Source organism: Callorhinus ursinus, unplaced genomic scaffold (assembly GCF_003265705.2).
Source record: "Callorhinus ursinus isolate GAN/ISIS: 27379988/994484 unplaced genomic scaffold, GSC_fseal_2.0 scaffold1, whole genome shotgun sequence".
Taxonomy (NCBI): domain Eukaryota; kingdom Metazoa; phylum Chordata; class Mammalia; order Carnivora; family Otariidae; genus Callorhinus; species Callorhinus ursinus.
Window position 1 is genome coordinate 136,434,528 of NW_027397063.1, and position 18,143 is coordinate 136,452,670.

General features: G+C 43.9%; 1 protein-coding gene across 4 annotated transcripts in view; it reads right to left on the reverse strand.

The window, feature by feature from the left end:
- The window catches only part of OSBPL10 (oxysterol binding protein like 10), a 307,228-nt gene that overhangs the window by 186,698 nt on the left and 102,387 nt on the right, over window positions 1–18,143 (reverse strand). For all 4 annotated transcript variants that reach the window (XM_073901191.1, XM_073901195.1, XM_025883402.2 and 1 more), the window contains exons 2-3: window positions 13,314–13,489; window positions 10,100–10,179 (exon numbers count right to left, since the gene is read on the reverse strand). In XM_073901191.1, coding sequence (XP_073757292.1) covers window positions 10,100–10,179; window positions 13,314–13,489 — 256 coding nt within the window. The remainder of the gene's footprint in view (window positions 1–10,099; window positions 10,180–13,313; window positions 13,490–18,143) is intronic.

Consider the following 18,143-nt stretch of genomic DNA (forward strand, 5'->3'; position numbering starts at 1 on the left):
AGACGGATGTTCCTGATGCACGGACAACATGACCAGAGAAGCGAGTGATCAAGATATTTAATGCCAAGGCCATGGAGCAGACCAGTACTCCTGAGAGGAAGCATGGCAGGGAAGGACAGAAGTTTGGGGGGCGGGGGGAGACACCATTGATACCTGTTAGATTAAAAAAAAAAAAGTCCATAGCACAAGAAGAGATTAGACTAGACACTGGTTAAGTTCCCTCCTCAGAAACCATCAGAACTTTCTGTGAGGATGGAAGTGTTCTGTATCTGTATCAATATGGCAGCCATCAGCCAGATGTGACTACTGAGCTAAGTGCAACTGAGGAACTGAATTTTAAAATTTAATTTCAGTTACAGTTGACCCTTGACAACATGGGTTTGAACTGTGCAGGATCCACTTATACGTAGATTTTTCTCAATAAATACAGTACAATGCTGTATTTTCTCATCCTTACAGTTTTAACATTTTCTTTTCTCTAGCTTACTTTATGGCAAGAATACAGTATATAACACATAACTTACAAAATATGTGTTAGTCAACAGTTTATGTTATAGATAAGGCTTCTGGTCAACAGGCTATCAGTAGTTAAGTTTTGGGACAGTCAAAAGTTGTAAGTGCATTTTTTTGATGGCGCAGGCAGTGAGGTGGCCAGCACCTCAACCCCTGCATTGTTCAAGGGTCAACTGTAATTTAAATTTGAAAAGCCTCATGTGGCTAGAGGCCTCCACGTCAGCACAGTTTTAGAACCTACCTTTTGTCATAACTTATTTCTTACCTCTATTGTTCTTTAGACAAGTGGAACAAAGGGAGTTTGGAATCCCTTAGCACTTTCTAATCACTCTATTACTTCTGAGTTATTCTAAATTGTTCTCAGAGGCCCCAAACCAATGTCATTTGTCAGATTACCCCCAAAATTCTTAGCATTTCGTCAGTGAGTTACCAGCAGTGCTTTCTCTGGGTGACTAAAACTGGCTACTGTTTTGAGGAGAATCAACTCATATGACCTCATTATTTAAATATTTTGGTAGCATTTTTGCTCAATTAGTGAGAGGAGGTGGGGCTGGGATGCTGGACTCAATGGCATCTGACGTCCCTTGTGGCCACATGGGGTCAGATCCTACAGCTGTCATTGGGTTCGTCTCAGCAAGCAGGTGCTTCCTGTTGTGATGCACCCTAACCAAGATATGAAAGCACCTCGCCAAAGCCCTTTGGGTGGCAGAGAGTCAGGGAAGTTATAGTCTTCTGCCTTCAGAAACCTAGAGTGCCGGGAGAAACCATTGAACAGTGGCTCCAAATCTTCTCACTCTTCACCCTGGGCCATGGATTTAACATTCAGTCAAAATTCCCCTCCCAAACCTCCCCTCAACAGACAAGCCTTCTAATTCCCCAGAAGTAGTCCACAGATCCCCCATGCCTCCCTAGAGAAGGTCTTGGAACGTCTCCAAGGCCGGGTTCTCTGGCCCCTTACCAGTATGGCCTCTTGACCCAAAGCACACTGCCCTTAGGACAGAAGGCACCCGCAGAGCATGATCTTACCAGCACCAGCCTCTTTACTGGGCCAGCCCATCACTCTCCCATCTCCCTTCTCATTGTCCAATGTCCCATCAAGTCCCAACTGAACCTCTAGATCACTAGGGAGTACCAGATGTCATGGCAAAAGCAGAGGATGGGAGTTAGGAACTATATCACAGGTGACAGGTGTCCGCTGTCAGGGGAAAGCTGTTGGTTGTACAAAAACACGGGCAGGCCCTTACCTGGCATTATCTTCAGAAGAGAGCTGGCCCACCTACTCTTGGGGCTGTCCACCTCCCAGACACCGCAGAGGAGACTGATCTCTAGTACCAAAGGCTCACACCGAGTTAGTATGCCAACTACCATTTTAGGGGATGGAAAAAAAATACTTGTGATTTGGGCAGCTTCCAGCATGAATATTTATATATACTCCTTGAAACTCAGCAGCCTTTGCTGCTCATCCAAGACCTCCTAAGACTTATAATGAATTTAAAATCCTGTATTAGATAATCATATTCCTCCATGACCAAATCTGCATAAAAGACTGTACGCTGAAATTTGCATTTTAATTTAGAATTACCTCGCAAGGACCAGGAGCCCTGACCACACACCAATCTGATCTGACCACAGTGTCTTCAAATGCTCGACACAGACAGATTCCCTGGGACTGACCGACTTCCTAAGTGAACATGTAGTCAGTGTTTGCTCTCAGGGAACACATGATCAAGGGGAGGATTCAGATGGAATGGGAGCTCCAGAGCCCAAAGGAGTAAATACAAAGACGGAGGCAAGCCTGGGGCCCTGAGAACCCAGAGAAAGGATTTCAAATACAATGAATAGCGTTAAGCACTTTGAAAGCCTCAAATTTCTACATTTTCTTACCTAATTTCCCCATAGATTAAAAAAAAAAAAAATTCTACATTTTCCATGTCACTGGATGGGTAAATACACCAATAAAGATGGACCTTTATTTCCCCAACTTCCCCTCTGGAACTAAACAAGAGCAGAACAAGGAACAAGGGGATGAGAAGTGACTAAGACTAAAGGGCAGGTAGCTGACCAGAAGTAAAACACAGTGTAGACCCCAGAAGTGCTCCAAGAAACAGCAAAGCACTCACACAGTCCTTTTAAAGATAAAACAACCCCAACACAGAGAATAGGCCTGTGGCCAAAGCCTGGTCTTACATTCCACCCTCATGGGAAAGGTAAGCCGCTCACGAAAACAAATTTGTGTGATTTCTATGCATGTGAAGAGACAGGAAGGAAGGACCTACAAAAGCAGTCATGTAACCTCTTTCTATTTATCCACACAAAAAAAGTGTGTAGAAAGTTGTACACCCAAATGGTATCATCAGAGATTAGGTCTGGGCCTGGGATTGGGGGCAATTTTTTTCTTTCTTAGATTTCCCTATCTTCTGAATGCTTTCTATTAAGCACAGATAATATTCATAATTTAAAAAAAATAATGCTACTCACATTATGGGGGGAACCTCACAGTTGTCAGCAGTGAATTCATAACAAGACTATGTTTGTGGTAGGGATGGGATACGGTCAGAAAGAAGCCAGCTGAGGCAAAAAGAGAAGCTGTGAGCTCCATTAAGCTTTTGAACGACCACGCTGTACCTCACACCATAGCGCACTGGCTGAAAAAGTGATAATTGCTACCACCTGTCACACGTTATCCTTTAGGGTTGAAAGTCAGGGGAGAAGGTACTGATGCTCAATTAGCAGAGCAGACTAGTGAACTCCTCAACCTAGGACACAAGTCACCCCCGCCTGTCTCAAGTGAATCCACACTTCCATGTCTGGATGAGGAAAAAAAAATAAAAATTTTTTGACGTTTTGTTTATTTACTTGAGAGAGACAGCACAAGCAGGGGGAGGGGCAGAGGCTGAGCAGGGAGCCTGACATGGGGCTCGATCCCAGGACTCTGCGATCATGACCTGAGCCAAAAGCAGACGCTTAACCGACTAACTGAGCCGCCCAGGCGCCCCAGGGTGAGGAAAAAAAAATTTTTAAATCAAAAAAAACATTGACAACAACAGTGTTTCCAACAAGCTTAATCTTTAAAAAATTCTCTTACTCGGTCACAATTAAAGCCAAAGAAACGAAAATCGTCAAAATCTGAATGTCCTTAAATGCTTTCTAATCACTTGGCTACTGCCCTCACTGTCCCACTTCTCACACAGGTCAAAGTCACCTGAAAACAGCATTATTTATAAGTGTCTCCAACTCCCTACCCCCCAAACATGGACTTCCACACATTCGGAATGACCCTGAGTTCTCTGATAGGACTATGTGCAAATCACAGGGCCTATGTGAAAACAGACACATAACCACAAAGAGATGAAATAGCATATTTGTTTTCCTTGAGGGTTTGGTCCAAGCACTAAGAACAGCTGAGATGCTGGACTTTCAGGCAGCAGGCTTACTAAACATCAGCACAAGCTACCGAGCCCCTAACTCCTTGGAGTGCTTCCTGTGGGCAACTGGTCTTCGCCTACATTCCCGTTCTTGTGCCTTAGGACCACCTCAGGAGACAGATGTTACCATTCAAAGATGAGGACAGAGGATCAGAAAGAATAAAAGTGACCTGAGCTGTTCTGCTTGACACATCATCAGCAGAGTGGGCATTTAAATGTAGGACCTCTCTCTGTGTACGCCACAATATTTCTTCTAAACCATTAAGTCCTGAGCTGAAACATGCATGTACTCCATCAGAAGACACTTTTCATTCAAGGTTCATGGGAACTTGCCAAAAGTGTTCACCAGTATGAGCTTACATCACAAAAAAATTAGTGCAAAAGGCCAATGTTACTTTCAAGCCAACTCACTGAAGAGTTCTGGGATCAGAATCTATTAAAAGACCAGAGAAGGGTTCCCTTGAGTACATAAGCATTACAGGTGTCCTTTTCAGAGCTGTTCCCTCTACATTATAAAATATAAAGTTCATGGCAGGAGAATACCATCCTGAACCTTCCCCATAGCTCCTTGCCAGGAAGTCAGGAGGAGGGATGAGGGGGAGGGGGCATGTTTAGCAACTCAGGCTCTCGTTCCCATCCACTCACTTAATGGCTACGTGACACTGAGCCTATCATCGAGGTTCCACTGGCCTCAGCTTTCTAATTTGCCAACATGGAGACAGGACCTCTGTGAAGGGTAGCGTGATCCTGAGTGATGGTCACTCACATAGAAGGTATTAAACGCCATTATTCTGTCAACAGACAGTTCCCTTTCCCGTGCTCAGTGCTTATCGTGGTCCGCAGAACACCACTATGCCCCCATCCTAAGGGTTACTAAACACCACCTACTTGATAAAAACTAGACACCCACTCCTACATTCGATACTTCAAAGTCATGCACTAGTAAATTCTCACAAGGACAGTTCCCTACATCTCTCTCTTAACCCTTTTCCAGTCAGGGCTTTAGGCTGCCTAAATTTTTATACTGCATCAAAAATAAGATGTTTTGTTTTGTTGTTTCTGTTTTCAGAGAAAGTCAGGGTTCTAGTCTTCCTAGCAGACCTGCCTCACACCTTTGCAGCTGCACCTCAAATAACAACTAGAGGCCACAGGATAAACCTAAGTGACGTCAAGAAAAGGGGATTCTCAGTTTTTGACAGTTTCTGTCCATCTAGAAGCAGAAACTGTCCGAAAGGGGCCTCATCACCCATGGAGGGAAAGAGGGCAGCCCTGGCTGACATGTGTGAGGTAAGAGCAGGAAACCAGAGACCTGAGCTCGAGCCTTGGCTCCACCACCCTCCCAGCTGGCGCTTCCCCACATGGAAACCACAAGGGCTTGACTAGATAGCCAGACGCTTAGGTTTCAAAAACCAGTACTTTTTTTTTTTTTTAATCTGGGAATGGATCTAGAAATCTTTTTTTTTTTAAAGATTTTATTTATTTATTTGATAGAGACACAGCGAGAGAGGGAACACAAGCAGGGGGAGTGGGAGAGGGAGAAGCAGGCTTCCCGCCGAGCAGGGAGCCCAATGCGGGGCTCGATCCCAGGACCCCAGGATCATGCCCTGAGCTGAAGGCAGATGCTTAACGACTGAGCCACCCAGGTGCCCCGTAGAAATCTTTTTAACCTGAGTATTTAGGAATTAATTTGGGGACTGGTAATCACTTTTGATTTTTGAAAAAGATATTAAGAACAAAAAGTACCACACAGTCACTGAAAGAGCTAAAATTAAAAAGAATCAACTGATACACCAGCATAGGTGAAATTCAGAAGCATTATGCTAAGTGAAAGAAGTCTGATGCAAAAGGCTGTATAATTCAGTTTGTAGAACATTCTAGAAAAAAACAAAACTACACACAGAATATGGAGGGGTGTTTGCCTGGAGCTGAGGGGGAGGGGATCAACCACAACAGGGTAGAGAGGGAACTTTTGGGGGCGACAGAATGATAATTGTGGTGATGGTTACATGATTGCATGCATCCATCAAAAAATAAACTTCACACTTAAAAGGGGTGAGTTTTACTTTATGTAAATTATACCTCAATAAACGTACATTTTTCATATTTTTTTAAATTTTTATTGTTATGTTAATCACCATACATTACATCATTTGTTTTTGATGTAGTGTTCCAGGATTCATTGTTTGTGCATAACACCCAGTGCTCCATGCAGAACGTGCCCTCTTTAATACCCATCACGAGGCTAACCCATCCCCCCCACCCCCCTCCCCTCTAGAACCCTCAGTTTGTTTTTCAGGGTCCATCATCTCTCATGGTTCGTCTCCCCCTCTGACATACTCCCCTTTTCTTCCTCTCCTGTTATCTTCTTCTTTTTCTTTTTTCTTAAAATATGTTGCGTTATTTGTTTCAGAAGTACAGATCTGTGATTCAACAGTCTTGCACAATTCACAGCGCTCACCGTAGCACATACCCTCCCCAATGTCTATCAACCAGCCACCCCATCCCTCCCACCCCCCACCACTCCAGCAACACTCAGTTTGTTTCCTGAGATTAAGAATTCCTCATATCAGGGAGGTCATATGATACATGTCTTTCTCTGATTGACTTATTTCACTCAGCATAACACCCTCCAGTTCCATCCACGTCGTTGCAAATGGCAAGATCTCATTCCTTTTGATGGCTGCATAATATTCCATTGTGTCTATATACCACATCTTCTTTATCCATTCATCTGTCGATGGACATCTTGGCTCTTTCCACAGTTTGGCTATTGTGGACATTGCTGCTATAAACATTGGGGTGCACGTACCCCTTCGGGTCCCTACATTTGTATCTTTGGGGTAAATACCCAGTAGTGCAATTGCTGGATCATATGGTAGCTCTATTTTCAACTGAATAAACGTACATTTTTAAGAAAGGCAAGCAATGAGTCCATAAACACTGTATCTTCTACAATAAAAAGAGTATTTTAACCCTCAAAAAGCAAAGCAATACAATTTCTGAATAAAGAGCCATCTTTTATATTGACTAAAGCTGACTTCAGGCACATTTAGGGAATGTTTTTTTCATTTCACTTCGAGACTGGGGAAAACCTCTTCGGTACTGACTGAGACAGGTCTGGGTTTCAGAACTGCTGGACGGGTCCTCTGTGAAGCCCTCTGCGGGCTCGATGAATATGGTTATCCTGCAGTTCTCACTAAGGGGAGTTAGAATGGTAGCACCATCCCATCTGCCTCATACTTGCTCCAGGGAACACTTGATTTTAAATAAAAAGTTTTTAAAAGACAAACTTCCAAGCAATCACAGGGAGAATATTCCCTAGAATCTACTGGAGAGGGATCTGACCCGCTGAGCATGAAGGAGAAGAACAGAGTAAAGAGAAGGCTCCACATATATTCCTAACAGCCATGATGCAAAGTAAATAGTCACCCTGCAGTTAACTGGACATTGGGATCATAGTCATGTTAAGCCCAACTTCATTTTCACTACTAGCTTTTGCCTAAGCGGCCTTGGACTTCATAACGCCTCTGCTGAACAACCGGGTCTGTTCACAACGTAAAAATTATTATTCCCTAGGGGATCACAGTAGCTATGCTATGAGGGATGGTCAGCAATTCCACTTACAGTCTCAAATAGGAAATCCTACAGGCCCTGCCATCTAAATTATTATTTATTTGGGTTCTGCATTAACAGGTTAATCTGTATTCTCAAAACTACCCAGAGAACACATCAGTAAATCAAATTCTCCTCCAGAGAATCTTTAAATTCTCTTCCTATTTCTTACTACCACGAAGAGGTCTTTACCTTTCCCGGTTTCCAGGGATTCATTAAAACATCAGTGCACTTCAAGTTGGTTTCCTGACCTCAATTCTTACACCCAAAATAAGTTCCAGATGAACCAATGATTGAAACACGATAATTAAACTATAAATTCACTGGAGGAAAACACTGAAAATCTCATCATTTTAGAACAAAGAAGACTTTGTCAAGCATGATGTAATACCAAAAGCCAAAAATGAAAATATCCATAAATTTGACAGCGAAAATTAAATATCCTACATAGCAAAAAATGTACCCCAAGTCAAAATGCAGGTGACCAACCAGGAGAAAAAAAGAACTCAATAGAAAAAGAATAAAAGGATGAAGGATAAAAGTTGGCAGATCACATCAAAGAAACACATGTGGCGATCAACATCTGAAAACATACGCAGCCCCAGTCATGACTTTAGAAGTGAAAATGAAAATCACAGGGGATTAATCTTTTATCCGTGAGACTGTCAAAAGCTGAACATTAGAAGAGCCACCGTTGCGGGGGGGGGGGGCGGAATGCATCTTTACACAGAAAATTGGTAGCAGAACAAATTAGGAGAATTGTTTTTGGAAGACAATTTAGCCACATCTAGGAAAATATAGCAGACACTGGGTCTGTGACCTACAAGTCCAGTGATACAACTTTCTATGTACACCTAGAGGCACAAACAGATGTTAACTATAGCATTAGGTATAACAACCCAAATGTCTGTCAGTAGAGGACTTAAATAAAGCAGACATCCATTATTAGATCCCATATATCTAATAAGACCTCCAAAATACCTTTAGAAAGGGGGAGGAGGGACTGTATGCACGAAAAGATCCCATCTGTGTAAAAAACACAAACACACATAGACATACATCCTGACACATGCCTAAATCTACTTGAAGGATGTACAAGAACTGTCAAGTGCAATTATCTCTAATGAGCAAACACTACCATGGAGGGAGATCTGTCCTTTTTATTTTAGGCCCTTCTATTCTGTTTTATAAAAAAGTAAAAAGATACATATAAAAAGAAAAATTTTAACTGCCCTGCCTAGGAGTTTATAAAATACTGATGAAATGTCCAGAACTCCTACCGTAATTCCTAGAAAATAAAGCAAGCCAGAAAGAAAAAAAGCTTTAGAAGTAGGGCCCTACCTCTGGTAAACCCAGATTCTGCGTGGAGAAGTCAAAAGGGGTAAGAGCAAAACAGTAGTAAGCGAGTCAAGGAAAAGAGGTCTCATAAAAGAAAAAAAAATTAACAGTGAACAAAATCATTATGAAGAAATCAGTTCAGATTGTACTTGGAGGCAGAACAGGGAGGTATACCTAAGCAAGGCATTTCCCATGGCCTTGAGCAAGACATCAGACTGGCTATAGGATTAAAATCATCAGAAGTTTCTTTTTTTTTTCTTTCTTTCTTTTTCTTTTTTAAAGATTTTATTTATTTATTTGACAGACAGAGAGAGAGAGCACAAGTAGACAGAGTAGCAGGCAGAGGGAGAGGGAGAAGCAGACTCCCCGCCGAGCAGGGAGCCCGATGTGGGGCTAGATCCCAGGACCCCGGGATCATAACCTGAGCCAAAGGCAGACACTTAACTGACTGAGCCACCCAGGTGCCCCCAGAAGTTTCATATGTGGGTCTTTCTACTGGATGCATAGAATGTGGAAAAACACTCCAATCGGGTACCGTACTTAAATTGGAATTAATGATATAAAAGGGGTAGTCCTCTGAGCATTGATTTCAACAAATATTTATTGCCCTGAATAAATTTATTTTGCAATTATTTCCCATATTCTAATGCGAGGAAATCCTCCGAATAATCCATGAAAACGCCTACCTCCTACCTCCCACGTATCTGATCTAAGACCTCCTACCGAAGCCTGAAGAGAAAAGAATTCATAACTTGGATGCCAAATTACCTGAGAACATCTCTATACTTGGAATGCTGAAGTTCCCTGCAGGATAGTTCATCAATTTGGGGTCTATGTTTTATTTAAGGATCACTGACAACAACTAGTCTCCATGAACAGTAAATCAGATTCCCTCTGCCTCCGCAGTGAAATCATCCACTCAAGTTTCTCAACAGACATTAACAGCAGCCTAAATTGACAACGCGTGAAGCCATAGACGGGTCCTCACAGAATCAGTTCCAATGAGGTGTCTGCAGGCCTCTTTATTCTACCTACAAGCTAATCCTCCTACTTTCCTCTTGGCTTTAGATTTCAATGCAGCAGGGCAATATGAATTCCAATACAGTGGATAACTTCCAAAAATAACAGGAAAAACAGCCTCCCCAAAGAAACGGATCATTGGGCTGAAATTACTCCAGTGTCTCCTTGCTTCCCCGTGGTTACTTACTTACCTTAGAACTCGTTTCCATGTGGTATTTGGCACAAGCTCGAAGCTGAGTCACCCAAAACTGTTTCTCCTTTGCATCGGCAGCTAAAATAGAGAAAGAAACGCTTGCAGAGATGGTTCCAAAACATATCTAACCTATTTCTACACCCACCTATGGGGGTGGGGGGCCCAGGGAGTGAGGTAGAGAGAGAACAAACGGAAAACAAAGGCAGATCGCAATATTCTCAAGCAGCCTGTGCTTATACACACACACACACACACACACACACGTTACACTAAATCTCAACAGAAAATTCCCTCTTAAACCACATTAAAAACATACTCTGAAATGTCTGTTATAAGAACAATTTTGCCATTTTTTTAACCCCCTCTGAAAAAAAGTCATTTCTACTTTTTTTTTTAATGATTTCATTTATTTATTGGACAGACAATGAGAACACAAGGCGGGAAACAGAGGGAGAGGGAGAAGCAGGCTTCCCGCTGAGCAGAACCCAGGACCCTGAGACCATGACCTAAGCCAAAGGCAGCTGCTTAACCAACCGAGCCACTCGGGAGCCCCATCATTTCTACTTCTTTAAAAAGACAGCAGGGGGGCTCCAGAGTGGCACAGGACCCTGAGATCGAGCCCCACGTGGGGCCCTGTGCTCAGTGGGGAGGCTGCTGGAGATTTTCTCTCCCTTTCCATCTCCCTCTACCCCCTCCCCCCAACTCTCTCTCACAAATAAATAAACCTTTATAAAAATAAAAAGCAGGGAAGGTAAAACATGGTTATTTTTAAGCTCCTCTACACATGTGGCAAATAAGAGGCTCAAAGTATAGTTTTTCAGGGCCTCTGGGCATTTCCAGAATTGTACTGTGGACTTACTAGCATCTACAAAATAAACATTCAATTGAATTATTTTAATATGTGTCCTCAATGATTCATGTTATGATTGGACAGAACAACATTCCAAATGCTGCTTTAGAGGTCTTCAAATTTCCCCCAAAGAGACATTAAAATACAAGCCAACTGTAGGGTCATTATCCTCCATCTACACTCCCATCTCTCAAATACATCACATTATTTTCTTAAACTATCATGTTATGGATACATAACAGGTTCTAATAAAATCTAAGTCATCAATTTCACTGCATAATTAACTGCATAAATAGTTTACTATAACATTAACTGCATGAATGTTGACTAGGCAGGAAACAGAAAGATTCCCCTGGAAGTTATAATTGTTTACAAAAATGGGCCTCAGTGTTGTCTGTCAATACAACTCAACTTCAGCTTGAACTTTCAGATGAACAAATCTGGAGTGGCAGACCAGCGTAAGATCAGGTGAATTTGACTTCCAAAGGATTCTGCAGAAACTAGAGCCTTTTCCCTTAGGAAAAGTGAAGAACTGCCAGTTTATGGCAGTCCCATTCAAAGGCTCTGCACCAAAAACATTCTCAGAAGCCGTGCATCTACTGACATCAAGACTCATTCAATTCTACATGTAGGTGAGATGTGCAGTGAGAAAACCAACACCCAGATCCTCTTGGGATGAGCCAAGGACCAGCCATATATCTGCAGAAATTCATCCCGCCTTTTCTGCAGCTCCTAACTTTACGCTAAATTTAGCCCTTGCCATAATGTCACGCAGATAATAAAACTTTTGTATTTGTTATTAAAGCTACCCTTAAAAAAAAAAACAAACCCCTGGGGTTTAACAATCCCAAGAATAGTATCAACGCTTAAAAGGCAAAAATGAAATGGCTCAATTGTCATATTAGTTGGATTTTTTCATTTGTGTGGGTTTGTGCCATTTTATAAACCACAGGTGGGGGGGGCTGGGGGAGGAGTGCCATTGAGTTTTTCACCTGCTTTTGTTTCTGCTCAATTTATTAAGCAATAAACAACAAAATGAAAGCAAGGACCATATAAATCTAGCCAGTTGGAACACGCACCGCATGAATCTCCAAAGAGAACATGAATCTTCCCGCGTTTCCAAAAACTGAAAAACTTTTTTCAACGATAGGCATTTTTATTTCATAGGTTTCCGGGTTGTTTTATAGATTCTGAAATATGACTTGTATATCGATAGTAAAGAAACATTAGCTTATCCCATCTCTTGGCAGTAAAGCTTGTAGGTGGAACGATGAAAATTGGACTCAGAGGCAAGGAGGCTGGGCCCTCGGTCTGGCTTTGCAGAGGCTGATTTCTCACTGTCAGTTCTTTGGGGTCAAGGAGAGACACAAGGGGCCTTTTCTTTGTACTGAGCCCTTCCTTGGGCAAAGAAAAATGTAGGAAGACAGAATTCTCAACCAACCCCCAACACTCAATACATACAAGTCCTATCCTTCCTCAGATCTTAATAACACTGACTCAATGTGTATGTGTGTGCACGTACGTGCATGCACACACACACCAACCCAACATGGGCATCTGGATTGTTGTTTTTGTTATTTCATTGAAGAAAATGGACAATTTTTCTGGCAATGCAACTGTAATGGAATGATGGAAGAATGATCTAGCAATCCAATTATACTGCTACAGTTGGGTCTGGCATTGCTAAAGACCTGTACGATGGACGTGCCTTGGGGGTGGCAGGACCTATAGCTATGGCTCAGTGCGGGGCTTCCTGGGGATTTATCCTCCAGGAGGATGCTGAGCAGGCCTCAGTTCTCAAGAAGCAAAGAGAAAGGGAAAAAAGCAAGACAAAAAAATTAACTCCACACCAAACAGATGGCTTCCTTACCAGGCTCTAATACTATACCAGAATAAATACAATATAAGTGAAGGGGGCCTTTACTAAGAGATGGTTCTAGAGAAACTCGGGGGGGGGGGAGCAGAGGAGAGGCGCCCTGACCCTTGAAAGGTTTGTTTTGTCCTCACAGCCTAGCCCCACAGGGGACTGTAGTGAAGATTTATTCTGTAAAGTCCAAGAAAATACACACTGAGCTGATATGAAAAATCTGAAATCCGAAAGCTGGACTGGCTTTACCGTCACTCCCCTTTTGTCGGTCCTTAATTCCTCAGTTATTCGGGACAAGCAATTCCCAATGCCAGCTCCGTCTCCCTGCCCCAGGCTTAAGAGAGGCAATGTCTGTCTGTCTGTCACCATGGAGTCATCAAACACAGCAAATTGTTAAAGGTGATTAAAAAAAAAAAAAAAAACCCAGGAGAGCCGTCACCGTGGTAACTAGGAGAACAGTCCCTGAGACCCGTCTGAAGAGTTAGCAGAACATACCTCTCAGCTTATACATCTCTCCATTAGCGGAGTACACCACCAGCATGTGGGGAGCTTCGTCACTCAGGGACACTATGGCTCCAGACAGAGACAGGGCTCCCCGAGGCTTCTGGTGTTTGCTTTGCTCATTCACAAAATACTGCAGGATGCCAGCCTCAAAATCCAGCACAAAGTACCTGTGCAGAGAAACCACAGTGCATCATTCCTCCTTCTCCAGCCCACTCCTCACAGCAAAGGGGGAAAGTAATCCTTAAATCAACACCAAGGCTCTCAATTCAGAAGGTGGAAACCCCAAGTCCCTCCCGGGTGCCCCACAGAAGTCAGCCTGTGAGTAGGGGGAGAGTCCTGGGTTCTTAAGCCAGAGTGGTGCTTATAAGGGGCCACTAGGCTAGGCACGGGCTAAGTCCATTCCGGATTTGGTGCAAGGCCCATTACCTCGCCTGGTGCCCATGGAAATCAGAGTAAGCCTCCAAATGACCGCCTTCCCCCCCGCCCCCCCCCCAAAAAGGCCAGCAGATGCACTGGGACACAGCCTTGGGTGACACACTCCGTAGCAGCTGGACCTTCTAAGCCCCTGAGATAGGCCGTTTTACACCCAGGGAACAGCAAGCTGGACCCTGAGCTTTCTGCCAGTGGCATGGGTAACCCTAAGGAGCCCGAGCTCCAGGGGAACAGGTCAGGGAACTGGGCGTGCTCACACAGCCACCTGGCACGCTCCAGCAGGCCCTTCAAGAACTTACTCTGCTCTGGGAGGCCACAATGCCATTGCAAGGTAAAAGCAGAGGGGCTGCAAGTTGCCTAAATCACTCAGATGTGTAGCCACACATCTGGCCTGTTTATACATTCAACCTATCACCTAGGAAGTCACCACAACAAACTCCCCTTCTCCACCACGAAGAAAAGGTCTTCATCTGAGACTCAAGTTCTTCCTGCAGCCCAGAGACTCACTACAGCCCCTGCTGACTTTTCCACCTTCTCGCTTTCTTTCCACTCACACCAGCCTTTCCTCTCCACCCTCAGAGTCCCCAAGTCAGCTCCCACACCACAGGACCTTGGCTCATGCTGTTCCTCCCTATCTGGAACAGTTACTCCAAGTGTGGCCCACAGATTGTTCCCAGTCTACAACAGCTTTACAATTTTGGCTTTGCTTCAACATCCGACTGCATGATCAGTGGTTCGGTCTCATTAAACACACATGGCACATACAAGCTACATACTACTCATGGATCGACCACAATGTAATTGAAGGGAGGGGGAGGGGGTCCTTCAGCACAGTTTGAAAAACCCCTGCCCAGAATGGTATTCCTCCCACCTAGACTATGGCTTCTTTGCCTTCTTGCCATGTTAACTTCTCAGCCTTCAGGAACAACTCAAGGACCACCAACTTGAGAAACCTCCTGATACTCAACTATTCCTCCCACAAACTCTCATAGCACCTTAAAATTGTTCTTCCCGGCCTGGCCCGGCCCCAGTGGGAGTCTATACTTGCAGGAGCCTCTAATTCCCCGTCTAGTTTCCCCACTAGACTCTACACCCTTTGGAGGCAGAAGTATGTTCTCCTCCCCGTGCCCAGCACAGTGCTGGACACATCACTGATACTCAGTGAACTTTTGTTCAATGAATTAATGAAGCCGGCGGTGGGGGGGGGGGCAGAGAACCCCACCAAATTCCACTTTCCAAGCCAGGCACCAAAGCACCTGAGTCACTACTGTGAACCCACAGAGGCACTGCAAAAATAGTTTACGTTTTTGCGGGATATACGGCAATACTCAACAGGGGTCAGATGCCGTGCACATACTAACTCAGGTTGTTTTCACAGTTTCAACGTTAGATTGCACTACATTCCTTTGAACAACGTCGTATCTCTGCAAAGCAGGGTTTTCAGCAGGTGCGGGGATAAGAAGCAAACATCAACGTGGAACAGGAAAAGGCGGCAGTGATGCCCAATATGATTCCAAAGTTTGAAAGCCATGCACGTCCCGCAGGTGCACACATCCCATCCATAAATAATCAGCGTTATTTAAACAGTTTTTTTCCACTTATGATTATTACTATTTTTTCAAATACCAAGGTGCTAAAACATAAATATGCATGAAGTTGTTTGGAACTAACCATTTAATAAATGCACAGTAGAAGCACCATGAACCAAGAATGTTTAAAACCCTCTGATCTAATTCATTCTCACAGCAACCCAACAGTTACCCATTGTCATTCCCAATTTACAGATATCTTGAGACCCAAAGAAACTCAAAAGCCAAGGGCAAGGCTTGGTTCACTCCAGCAATCATAAATGCCCCTTTGGTGGTCATGCCAGTCCTCCCTTGGCCCTTTCTCCAAGTCGCCTCTCAAGTCACCTCTCCCGGACTCAGGAACTTTATTCTCCCCACCTTCCTGTTCCAACAGAGCTAACCCAGCGAGCTGGAAGCTCCCTTCCCAGAAGCAAAGGTGCCCACTCCCTGCCTCCCCCGCCTCCCACAGAGCAGGGTGCCTGACGCCCCAGGCCCCAGCTCCAGAACTCCAATTCCTCTAAGAAATCTTCCACTCATAATTGTTTTTAACATTCTGGCCGAGACTGTTTATCTATCTTACTCGTCTCCTTCCCTCCCCATACCTTAGGCCAGGATAATAAAGATAGACTTCTGGTTTTCATTATTAGCATGGATAAATCAAGACACAGAAATGCCTCACAGACAGGACTATTCCAAATTAAAGCTCCTACTCCAGCAGTATCATCACCTGGGAGCTTCTTTGAAATGTAAATTCTTGGGCCCCACTCAAGACCTGCTGAATCTGAAACTCTGGGGGAGGAGCCCAGGAAGCTGTGTTTTCTGCTTCCAGGTGATTCTGATGCAGCTCAAGGTGGAGGGGCACTGGCCTACAAGCTTCCTTCCTCTTCCAGGAGACACCGCCAGAATATATTCTCCCAGATTCCCTTACAGTTAGGGTGTTGCCGTTTGAGTTTTAGCCAATAGGAAGTGAGCAAAAGCAATGCAGTCTTTTTTTTTTATTTTTTTTATTGTTATGTTAATCACCATATATTACATCATTAGTTTTTGATGCAGTGTTCCATGATTCATTGTTTGTTCATAACACCCAGTGCTCCATGCAGAACGTGCCCTCCTCAATACCCATCACCAGGCTAACCCATCCCCCCACCCCCCTCCCCTCTAGAACCCTCAGTTTGTTTTTCAGAGTCCATCATCTCTCATGGTTCGTCTCCCCCTCTGACATACTCCCCTTTTCTTCCTCTCCTGTTATCTTCTTCTTTTCCTTTTTTCTTAAAATATGTTGCGTTATTTGTTTCAGAAGTAAAAAGCAATGCAGTCTTGACCCATAAAACACACATTCTCTCTCTCCCTCCCACATACATACACACCCACTCTCACACACTCACTTTCTCTCTCTCTCTCTCTCTCTCACACACACACACACACACACACACACACACACACAACCTGCAGGTGAACTTGGGAACCCCGCAACAATTATGGCAAAGAGGTAAGGGACCTGGGTCCCCGAATCACCACCCGGAAGAGTCACCTGCTAAGGAGCACCCACATCAGGCTGGTATAGGAATAAGAAAATTCTGTTGAATTAGGCCATTAAGATCAAGGTGTGTTACAGCAGTTAGCCTTACAAATTCACAAAAAAGTCTTTATTTCTATTTTCATGTCCTACTTAAATTTTTGTAAGATTTTATTTTTGAGTAATCTCCACACCCAACTTGGGGCTCAAACCCACAACCCTGAGATCAAGAGTCACATGCTCCACTGACCGAGCCCTGTCCTACTTAAAATTTGCCCTGACTCGGGGACGCCTGGGTGGCTCAGTCGCTTAAGCACCTGCCTTTGGCTCAGGTCCTGATCCCAGGATGCTGGGATTGAGTCGCGCATCGGGCTCCCTGCTCAGCAGGGAGCCTGCTTCTCCCTCTGCCTGTGGCTTCCCCTGCTTGTGCTTGCTCTCTGACAAATAAATAAACTTAAAAAAAAAAAAAAAGTCTTAAAAAAAAAAATGTGCCCTGACTCCTTTCTGTGTGGCAAAAACCAAACTCCTTCTCCGACAAGAGAGCAGGGTAATTTCCGAGCTGCCAATGATTAAATTATTTAAGTGCTGACCCTGCCTTCTCCTTAGGAGTAAGTGTTTTCAACTTGACCTAGATCGAATGTCATTGTGACCACAGTCATGCAGACGCGCTCCCGGCAAGACAGAGCACTAACAGTAATACTCCTTACAAGTGTAGGGAAGGACACTTGGCTCCAACGGCAGCACTTCGTGTCCACCCCACCCCCAGACCAGAGCTGCAGCATCCCTCCTAGATAAACATGCCCACTTTCCTGGGGGAAGCAGAAAAGGAGGGGAATCTGAATAGGCTTCAAGGAAAAGGCATATGTCATCGGTCGGAAGGGAGGAAGGGTTTGACATCTTTCTCCTTATTGCTTCTACCAACTCATCTGTCAGCTTTCCTCCCTCCTAGAGGCAGCTTCCCAAATGCATCTTGTTTAAACAACTCACTGTATATTTGCAAAGACATTATTCAGAATCTGGTGCAAAGAAATGAATTGAATGTTGTTCTTTTGCCCAGTAGGGATGACAGAATAACCAAATGATGTCCCATTATGCAGGATATGGGGACGCATTAATGATTTTTCACAATACGTATTTCAAACTTACATCGTAATTTTAACCTGTCGCAGATGGGGAAAAAAAATACTTCCACTGTGTCCTAAAATAGTTTAAATGCAAATACGCAGGTTTGAATCATGTGCACTAAGGAAGATCATCAATAATTTACTCCCATCTAAAGACAATTAGAAACTATCGTGTTTGGAG